The 11,247-nt window shown below is 41.5% G+C and overlaps 1 protein-coding gene across 3 annotated transcripts in view; it reads right to left on the bottom strand.

Annotated features, from left to right (window-relative positions):
• Positions 1 to 1,815: 1,815 nt before the first annotated feature.
• The window catches only part of adgrb2 (adhesion G protein-coupled receptor B2), a 280,821-nt gene continuing 271,389 nt past the window's right edge, over positions 1,816 to 11,247 (bottom strand). For 2 of the 3 annotated variants that reach the window (XM_061740983.1, XM_061740985.1), the window contains 2 exons: positions 10,174 to 10,227; positions 1,816 to 5,009 (listed from right to left, as the gene is read on the bottom strand). In XM_061740983.1, the coding sequence (XP_061596967.1) occupies positions 4,833 to 5,009; positions 10,174 to 10,227 (231 nt within the window). In that variant the 3' untranslated portion in view covers positions 1,816 to 4,832. The remainder of the gene's footprint in view (positions 5,010 to 10,173; positions 10,228 to 11,247) is intronic. The other variant, XM_061740986.1, reaches the window with a different exon arrangement.

Genomic DNA, 11,247 nt, shown 5'->3' with positions numbered 1-11,247 from the left:
AATTCACTGTTGATCCAAAATTGTCCATAGGAGTGAGTTATAAGCTTGTGTTTGTCTATACGTGGGCCTGTGATGGACTGGTGACCGTTCCAGGGTGGACCCCTACCTTTTGCCCGACGAGAGCTGGGATCGGCTCCATCAGGAAAAGCTTTCCCATTTGCTATTGCTCTGCTCTGAACTGCTTGATTAGCTTGTGAACTTTCACAGTTTTCTTTCTACTGGTTTCGTTTCTTTGCACAGACCAGAGTCCGAGTATACCTAAACTTTACTTCGAACCACACAAGAATGTTGATTGGTCAAACATGTCTTCCACATGAACAAAACATCTAAGTACAAAAACAAAACAGCGTGCTTTATAACATGTGTATAGGTTGTCATCCTTGTAATTCTATATATTGTTTATATTTATCCTTCTTGCTACAGTCTACAGGTTGAAATTGAATTTCATCTGAGATGGGAGAACATTTTGACCCACTAGAGTTGCAAGGCAAAGCAATACAGGAGGATGTATGCATTAATCCTATACAATAGTCAATTATTGGATTTACCTAATCAAGAGTGCCAGATGTATCTGGGTTGCCATTAATAATGACCTGTCATTAAGGTAGCAGTATTTGTAGTTTTGTGTCTCTGAATAAGACTCAGTGTGTCCCAGCCATCATTAAACACTGACTTGGCCTATTCATCATGTCAAACAATAAAGAATAAACTATTATCTTTTTTTCTTTTTTTACATATGCTATGTGTGAGTGGGGAGCATTGCCGGGATGAACGATGACCTGGAAAAGTGGGTGTGGCCGTTTTTCCACCAGGGAGTGGTCTTTGTGAAAAATAAATACTTGCAATGAACTCAGAATATTGAAAAACCCCTAGTTTGACCCCTCGCAAGTTACTTAAGGCCAAATTAAGCATTTTCAAATTTTCGAAAATCGGTTATTGGTACCCCGACTTTGTGCAGTTTTTTACGAGGTTTCCCCCAGGAGTTGAATTTCAACTTTTTAGGACATGTTATTGGACACCTTTAGAAACACATTGGTGAAGAGATTTCTTGGTAACGATTTAGTTCCCAGATTTGCCAAATATCCCATAAGATGACCTTATTATAAGTGTTATTCCTGCAGAAAATAAAGTCTCTGCTTGATATAGTTCTCAAACTACACTTATTTTGGACCTATTTTAGTCTTGTTAGGCCTCGCTGAAGGATCACACTCGAGCTCAGATCAAGACTAGCTCTTTTTGGGACGTCCGTCCAGCAAATAACCTGGAGGAAAAAACATCAACAAAAAACAGGTTGGGGGGGTGAACTCAATCTTGTTTAATGTGGACTTAAGCTTCTAGGTGTGAAAACATTGTTTATATCTGTTTAGTAATACCCAAGCATTAGTGTGACAGACCGTTTCAATCAATGTGTGTTTTTTTTTTGTTTTCTTTAAATCAAACTTATTTTTTATCTTCTTAAATGGACACAGTTGCTATTTTCCTTAGGTTACGTAAAAACTATTCAACTTTTGGAAGAAGATTGTTGTTAACAGAAGTGCTGCTCAAGGTTGATGCGCCCCCCCGCCCCGCCCAGCCAATATCAAAATAATCACTTTAACTTGACATTTTCCCCCTTTGGTTATTCCAAAGCAAGAGAACTTCAAAACTACAAAGCTGTTCCTCTTACATTTTCAGACGGACCAGTGGGGGCTCTGATTGGTTACAGTTAAGGTCCGATGCTTCTGGGTAACAGAGTTTGTCACGCCCAACTCCCAGAGTGATATTATGAAAACATGGGATTGCGAGTGCACTGCAAATCAAGCAGGAGGCTCGTATTCCTCAACAGATGCCCTTCATGCAGCACATATGTGACACAGAGATCAGTTTGAAAATTTATTTTCATATAAAAAAGACACTATGAAAACATTAGAGGACTACTTTGTACAATCTTATGTATAAAAAGAACAAAAATGAAGGAGAAAGGTTGGGTTTTTCAGTAATAAATCAACTGGAATGTTGGATGGTTGTAGAAGCTGGTTAACACTTAAGCATCAAAGGCTGACGGGTGGAGGGTGAAGGTGACCACAGAAGGTTTCTTTGAGTTCAGTTTCAAATGCACCTTCTCACATGTCACATTTCCTTATGGGCTGTTGAGTTTTGCAAGCTTTTAAACACTGAAAGTAAAACAATTTGACAAACTAACATACACTGGCCACACGGCCAGAAATCCACTTGTGTTAGAATTAGCATCACAGCACAATTAATCATAGAAAAGCAATCTGTAAATGAGACGATGCAGGAAAAATGTATCAATCAGTCAAGCAGCCTCCCCACTGTTCAGCAAGATGATAACTTAAAATCCATTCATCACCGAGCTTGTAACGGTTCACTAGTTTATGGAACAAAATGTCAGAGTGCTCAAACTGAATGTGAATAATTCTCTCTTTCTGCATATCCATTTGTTGGTTACCATGGGAACAGGACTTTGTTTTCCCAGCCGAATGTTTTATAGATGTAAGTAACAGAAAAATACTGCAATGCAACATGTAGATCCATGGCATCTATGGCTGTCAGGCGGCGGCTTTTTTCAGAGGATCTGGATCCGGAGCCTCACGGAAGGTCAGGTGAATGTGACCTTTCGCCAGCAACTCGGGATCAAACCAATCTCGCTCGTCGGAAAGAGGGCAAATTGTAGGTGTGCCTATCAGCTGATTAGCTTGAAAGGGTACAAGGGCGACTCTCTTGTCTCACCATCTGCGCTGGGCTGCTCTACTACCACATTAGGGATCCTTAAACAGATGGTTTGAGGGCTGCACTGGAAAATGTCAGGACAAATCGCCATCCCTGGATAATTGCTGTTTTGAGAACTGCACTTCTTTTGCATTTCACTCTGCCTTGTTTTGTTTTTTCTCTTGTATGTGTATTCTTGGAACTTATCGTCTTCTCATTTCAGTGGTTTCTCACCAACTCTATTCTTCATCTCTTATCTGCTTCTCCTGGCTGTTACACTGAACAAAGTCAGAGGAGTTATCGAGCTTTTAATTTATCCTGCACTCTGACAGTTTCTCTCCATTTGAGCGGATGGCTGATGCGCCAGGGTCGTAACAGCAGGAAAGTGACTGTTCACTGGTAGCAGTCGCCACAGGGATGCTGGGTGTCAAGCAGGAACCGTCACCGTCAGGTCCCCCTCAGTCTGACACCTCATAGCCTCCTAACCTCTGCCTCCAACTTTCTATTTCATGCTCTCTCAACAGCTGGTGTACTCACAGGCGTATGATACAATCACACTGAGAAGGATCAATACCAACAAGGAATTATAAATCTGGCTTCGCTCCTGGCATTAAAATTTCATGCTTGTGAACTCACCGCTGGGTAGGCAGAATGAGAGACAGAGAGGTGATAGACGATGACCAAACAGGGCATATTTGTTGCACCCTAACTTTTGGTTTAATAATGAAGCTTTTGGGCTCAGTTTCTTTCTTTCTTTTTTTTTTTTAAATGATCACCCGGTGAATTCATCTCCCTAGTAAGGAGGAAAGAAAGCGTAAGCTGCTAAACTGATCGATAGTTAAATCAATCCAACACATTTTTCAGGAGTGACAGATGAACCCACATGGATTCCATTTACTCAGAAATTACTGAGACGTCCTCCTCTGTGGCATCACTGTGACCGGTGACAGCTGAAATGGATTCAGACTCATTTAAACACGTTTATCTGCTAAGCACTGGAGTAAGAACGTAGGAGATGATAGAATCTTCTTGCCAATCACCATCTGGCTTTTCTCCCCCCCACATTTCCTCCACTTTTATGTGCTGCCTTTGTAAGAAGTGTTCTTATTTTTTTTATGCATTTTCCCCCCTCTCTTTTTCTTTCTCTTGTCTTCAGAAATAAAAGTAATGTAAAATGGGCATCAGGAGCACAAATCAAAACCAGCCTGGAAATAAATGCTCTTCCCGGACAATTAGAGCAGGGAACACGCTTCAGTTGGTCGCTGCTACTTTGAGCTTCAATATTTTTTCTTTTTAAAAAGTTTCAAACCGAAAAAAGAGAATGTCTCTCTTAACTGAAGCGCTGGTCATCCAAAAAATGAAAGATTGCAATGTTAACACAGAAGATTTAGAGGAATGGATGGGTTTAACTGAACTGGAACTTGAGGACGAGGGAAAGAGGATGGCACATATCAGTGAGCAGCTCTGCTCCCCCCCCCCCCACACTTGTTATTCATTCACACAACGAAAAGAAAGAAAATATAGAAGAAAGACTGAGCGACTGAATGCTTTTGTCATCCATTAGCGGGGAAAAAGAAATAAATGAAAGCAGGTTGCCTTGGGGCGAGTGTGAGGAACCTCACAAAGATCTTTTCCCCCTTTTGCTATAAAAAGAACTGAACGGTGCAGAAATACTTTTTATTTTTCTCTCCCACCCCTGCAACATCCCCCCTCCCAAAGTCAAACAATTGAAAGACATTTTCTTTTTTTTTCTTCTCCAGAATAAAATCAAGACATTTTGCTCAGAAATAAGTTTTTCATAGCTTTTTTTTTTCTCTCTTAAAGTTCATTTAAAAATTCTCTCAAGTCACAGACATGTCCAGCTGCTGTTCTTTCTTTTCAATAGTCCTTGCGAAAATATAGTAGAACAGTCTCCCTTTCATGTCTGTCCTCTGCAGCAGTAAACAAATACAGTATAGGATCCAACAGAGCACATCGCAGGAGACGGGGAGAAGAGTGTGTGAGATCCTTGCGGGGAAAAAAAAAAAAATCCTTTGTATAGCGTTTCAGGAGTCCAGTATCTCTGTGTGCATCTGCATCTCAACATGAGCTTGTATGTGTTTCAAGGGAGCGCGTGTACGTCTTTACACTTCAGTCTGGAAATCTCCCTCGGATGACTCAGGTGTGTTAGCTGAGGACGAGTCCCAGTTCTTGTTGTGTAGTTCCAGCCGGTCCTTCTGCTCCCCGGGCACGATGGACAGCTCAGGGGTCATGGTCTTGAAGGCGTCCCAGGAGCTCTGGTCTTCTGGGGCGCACTTTTCCTGATGGAGAAGGGGGACAAGAGCGAAACAGCAATGTTAGCTGAAAGTTACCTGCGTATGGAGGTGCCACATGGAACTGGGAAGGATTGCTGCGTCATCTGGGTTCTTCTACTCTACAGTACAGGAGATAGTTTGGACAGTTTTGGAGCTAATTGTTTCACAGGGTTGGAGAGCCATTCAGAGAAAAGCCAAGTACTTTCTGTTTTACAGTTTTTTTGTGGCTCTAGTGGCCTTTATACAGTGTGGAGACAAAGGAGGGGTGTACAGACACGAAGCAAACGGTCCCAGGCCGGGACTCGAACCAGGACTGCCTGCAGAAGGACTCAAGCCTCGACACATCTGCTTATCTCACCGGGCTAAACACCAACACACCAAGATGCTCCCTTTAAAATGATCTTATCACCCCCAAAAAGATCAATCTATGCAGCAATTATTATGTTGATACACCTAATTGCACTTTTGCAAAGATTGTTTTCAAATATGTTTTAAAACTGTGTATTTCACAATTAAAATTAATCTTTTTAAGCATTGCATTTTTTTCGCCCAATCAATTTTAGTTGTACAAATTTCATGAATCATACCCATGATTAAAATCCTGGTTTTGTTTTGCAAGACTAACTTTTTTTAGAAGCTCATTATTTTCATACTGGAGAGCCTCTTGGAGAGCTACACTGCCATTATCTGTCCTTAAATATCAGACAGCAGCTTGCAGCCAGATCATTTATCTCATATATGAACCTGAAATTGGCAACATATCATTTCATAATATGTTGAATCCTACATGCAGTGTGTAGGTTAAACAGCTATTTGTCTTACTTCCTACTCAACACGCACTCCCTCACAAGTTAATATGTTTGCACAGGACCCTTTGACATCAGTTTCAAGCACACACAGTAGTCTTTGAGAACCATCATTCATTGTCTAGGAATATCAAGATAAAACTTCTTTATCGTCTAAAATGTGGGCCAGGAGACATCAGGAAAATTCTCTTGGGGGCTGTTCCTAAAGACATAAGAAAATATGGACGCTGAACTGAATAGCATCAATGTTGCTGCCATATTGTGATGGGCGACTGACTGAGAATGCACTGATTAGAGATTAGAGTTTTGGCAATGAAGACTGCACTTCTGGTGTGAAAGAAATGCCTCGTTCACTTACTGCTTGAATAGACACAATGTCAGGGAATTAGCTTCAATTGGCAAAGTGTTTCTGTTACCAATTAAATGCCATGATGAGCACTAACCTAGTTGTTAGCTAACCTAGAAAATGAAACAAATAGTCTGGGACCAGAAAACCAAACTAGAATGTTTTTGTCTTAGTTTTAAGAGATATACGCTCATGGCTTTATTCTGATTGTTGTTCATGGTTACATTTTTTTATCGCTCTAAAGCTCTTCCCAAGATAATAAAATACTGAGGCAATGGGACGTAGCCCTGCGGAGGGAAGGGCTTTCTGTTACTTCTACATCAAGACTGCAGTTGAGGCTTCAGACTGGTGCATTGTGATGGGACGAGTATTAATCGTTTTTAGAAATGGTTCCTTCTGACTTTAGTTGTCCAACTAATCTTCAAAGGATAGGTGGTTTCAGCAGATGATGTGGATAAGTCTGAGCCACTTCATGACCAAAATACTTTTTTCTTGTGAGTGATAATAAATGAATGATGCATTTTGAATTACACTGATGCTTGAATCTGTGTGGGTTTCTCTAGTATTCCCCTCTCACTGTAGCCAGAGGCAACCAGGCTAACCCCGACATCAGAAAAGGCTCCCAGGAGCCATGAAACGTTGTCATAATCTGACAACACGGAGCTGTGGATGCGTTGAGCCATAATTTTGATGTTCTGTAATCACCATTGCTCTACACTCACAGTTTTCCTGTGAAACAGGCCATCAACTTGAGGACATCTTGGTTTACCCAAATAAAGTGATTTAGATAATTAGACTGAGCTTTTTACCACCTGTCTGATCATTTGACAACTCAGATTTCTTGCCTTTTGGGAACACATATTTAGTCACTTCATTGCTGTTAGAGAACCATCAAAACTGTCCACGAATCAACATAAACAGCAAAAAAAAAAAGACCAAAAACACTGACATGTTTAAGATTTATCTTAAAAATCAGTGCATTGAAACGGTTTCTTTGGCCAGTACCCATTCTTTAACTGGCTAATGCTAAAAAACAAACCACTCGCATATATTTCTTAAGACTTTTTTTTCTCCATAGAAAATATTGGGACAATACATACCTGTAGTTCTTAACACATTTCCATCTTTCTATTAGAAAAGAAAAATCACTTTTGCTCTCTTTTGTTTTGGGGTATGAAGTAAGCTCTCCCTCTGGCCCACCTGCCCCAATTAGCAATGTTTAATGACACAAGCAGAAAAACCTTCTTGGCGAGACCTGTGATTACAGCATGTGGTCTGCAGATGTACTCATGAAGCATGCACCGTACAATCCAGGTTGGAGGATTTGCCAAAAAATGTAATTAGAGCTAAAATTATGCATCAGATAAAGGCCATTATTCAAATTTGCTTCGTTATCTCCTGAAGATCTCACACAAGGATTTTATGGGTACGAGTGGGGAGAGAAGCAGAGATCATTAGCCCAGATGATCCTTGTTGGAGTAAAAGAGACGAGAAAAAAAAAATTACAATAATCAGTGACACTTTCTTCAGACAACATAAACCCAGGTGTTCTAGTTTTCTTCTTTTCAACTCCAGAGATATCCATTAAAAGGTGGATAGATGAATATTCACAGAATGTCCTGTGTTTCTCATGGGTAAATTTAGTGAATCTACCGACTGGAGGAAAGAAAGAAAATAAATAAACTGTAAAATGTGCTGGACCCCCTAGCCATGACAGGGCAGCTTCAGTGACCTGGATGATACATCATGGAGTCAAGGTGAGCGCAGAGAACACCTTTCTATTGATTTGCTATGACTCTTTCCAGAAAAAAGGGAATGAATACCCATACAGCATACAAACCACCATAAACCCTCAGAAAAGGGTTTGAAAATTCTGTTCTCAGCTCGTTACATATGGATGCTTGTATAATGCTTGTAACCCTCTGAGTTGGTGCGAGGTCATCAAACATGCAGCTTTCAGCCTCCATCGCCTCTTATTCAGCGGGAGGGATAATGCCACTATTAGGACAGACCTTTAAATACCATTAAATTAACAATAGCCAGTATTCAGATAGATTGGTGCTAAATGGGGTATTTTATACTCTTCTTCATTCTGAAGCTGCCGGGCTGCTCGTATCACCTGAAGATAGAGGTGAATTCTAACTCGCACAGCTACAGAACAGTGACTTTACTTGTGGACATATGGAACAGTACGTACTAAAATATGCCCAGCTCTGACGCCCACTGCTACCTTACCCCTGAATCTGTCAAGGCTGAAGAATGTCTTTCCTCTGGTGAGAGCAGCAGAAGCATTTGCACGAGATGGTGCACATCCCACCCGGGAGGGGTTAGCACTCTTGGCTGTGGCAGGTCAGCAGCACTGAAACGTCCTGACAGCTGTTGTCCCACATCAAACTTTGTCGCCCACTGCTAATTAAATAATCATGACCACCGATGTCATAATCTTTGCTTTTGTTTATATCTCTAAGTGATTTCAGTTGAAGCATTTGCAGTTTGCTTCCGTAGATGCCTCCGCCGAGCATCTCGGATATTTCACCGTAGATGACTGCATCAGGTAATCTGCGGGGAAGCACGAGCAGCCAACAGTTCCTCCATTTTGTCGCCATCCAGTTTCCCTTCCTCCCTTTTTCCAATTTCTTTTCCCGAATGAGTCCTTTTATAAAACTTTGGGGATCATTTGTTTCTGATAGATCACGCGGCAAAATAAATCAAGAGAAGTATGATGTTTCATGGTTCTGTGCTTGCTTGGCGTCAGTATTTCAGGTACCTGTTGTATCTAGCGCACAAATCTGAACAGAATGTAAGGGAGTTATGTTCATCGTATATTCAGCAAAGCCACAGAAAGAAAAACAGACGTAACGGTGGACAAAGAACTGGTTTGGGTTGTGAATGGAACTATGAAAACATATTCAAACCATTAAGACAGTCCAGTACATTCTTTGCCTCTTATCCATACCTGGTTATTACTGATACTCACATTATTTCCTCTTTTTGTGACCTGAGAGGAGACCATCCCCCAGCACCATGACAGCGGGCTGATGATCAGTGGGACTGCACCTCTGCAGAGCCTCCGCATTAGCTGAATCCTCACAAGTGTTTACCTTGCCTTGTGTTAAAGCTAGCGCGACTATGAGTCTGGGCTCATAAATTCAGCTCAAAAATGAAAGAAAGTACTTTATGCCAAGCCAACATATTTTTTATCTAAATTTGAAGTATTGGTTTCCTAATTGAACATGACTGCTAAAGAATATGGAAAACTAAAGTGTTGCCCAAGTGCTACGACAATACCTCCGACTTCTATGTGGTGATTTTGTTTGTCCTTAAAAGTAGCAACCCAGCAGCAAGGGACTTGGCTTTTGAAAAATAAATTCTCCAAGGGTAATCGCGGTGGTCGAGAGTGTTCTCCAAAGGACCAAACATCAACATGTGTTGAGCTGAACGGCAGATTGTGTGGCTTTTGTATTTAATTTGTCACCTGTCTTCGTCTTTCTGTTTTTGCTGCATTAATTTCATTTCACAATCCTCCCTTTGCTTCGTTGAAGCAGTCCGACAATGCCCACTTGTAACTCACTTTGAGTTCTTACACCCTCGTTTCTTTCAGTCTCATCCGGCACCCACAAAACCCATTGATCTGCAGGATAGCATGGTACCCCCCCGCCCCTATTGTCTGTGTGTAATGATCTTCACCAAAGCGCTAGGGGGCAATATCTGCCTGATTATCATTCCCCCCGCATCACAGCCTGACAGCTGGTAAAATGAATACAAAAGGCATAATCTGGGAGCCAATTTGCATGCTAAATGCTGGCGAAGGAACATTTTGTAATGCAGGAGTGTGGGTAATGCTGCAGTTAAACCCAACTTTATCCCTGGGAGGCTCGGCTGACGCGATTGTGCTGCTTCTGCATGTGTATCCATTTTTTTTTTTTTTTTTTTAAAACATCTCTGCCTGTCTCCATTCGCTACTTACGCAAAAGCCCCATTTTATCTTTATCTCTCGGCCAGCCACCCTTCTACTTACACTCAACGAGTTCTTTTCACCTCCGGCAGACGAAATGCTCCATCTCTTTTCCCTCTGTGGTGATGAAATGAGAGGAAGAGGACAAAGGGGGGATGAAGGGAGGGGTAAGAAAGAGAAGAGGGGGATCACGGTCACTGACAGTTCTGCCCTGAAACAACAGAAGTGTTCCAACACCTTTATCAGGTGAGCAGGCAGTTGTGGCTTTGAGAATTATGCCTTACCCCGTCTTTCTCTTTCTGCCTCCATCATTTGACCCCCTCACACACATTCAAACACATAACAGACATACATGAACCGAAGCAGTGCACACAGCGACCAGTGTCACCTTTGCTATTCACACCTTTGTTGGAACAGGCAGCATTTTCAATGTTCAGACCGGGCAAAGCTCACAGGACACGTTGCGACGATGGCGGCGCAGAGTGACAGTTGGAAGAATTCTGCATGTTAGGCACCGCTAATAGCATGTGCAACCATTACAAAAGAGATAAAGATGGCATGTGAGTGTAAAGTCATCTGATTGTAAAAGTCCCAGGGAATCTACTGTGCAGTGCTAGAGGCTTTGCAGCTCATGTTTTCTAAATAATGTTGAGAGAGGATAACTAATCTGGTAATTAGTGCATGGAAATGCAAGCTGCGCTATTGATTTTACACTCTAAGTGTTAGAATAACACATAAAGCAGATAAAGCTAGGCCATAAAGTGACATTGCTGAGTCTGTATGTTCTGCCTCTAGCTTAAACACATAAACCTCACTTGTCTTGCTCTAACTCTGCAGAGTTATCTCTTTTTTCTTTCTTTTTTTTTTGCTCTCTCTCCCTTTGCGAGGTGAACCTCAGCTTCTGGTGGCTTGCTTCTCCTGTGGGTGGTCTGTTATCCATTTATTTTGCAATCTATGCAGCTATGGCGCAGTAGCAGGCGTTTCCCAGTGGGCAAGTCTGAGAGCCGGTGCAAAAAAAACAACAACAAAAAGAAAACATGCACAATAAGTTGAAGTGTTGAAGTTCCCTTGGTAGTTGTGTTTACAACAACCAGCATCACACGAAAGGGAGATCTTTTTGCTGATATTGTGAGAAGT

Source organism: Cololabis saira, chromosome 15 (assembly GCF_033807715.1).
Source record: "Cololabis saira isolate AMF1-May2022 chromosome 15, fColSai1.1, whole genome shotgun sequence".
Classification (NCBI taxonomy): Eukaryota; Metazoa; Chordata; class Actinopteri; order Beloniformes; family Belonidae; genus Cololabis; species Cololabis saira.
Note: the sequence above shows the minus strand (reverse complement) of the source record. Positions and strands in the feature narration are given on the sequence as shown.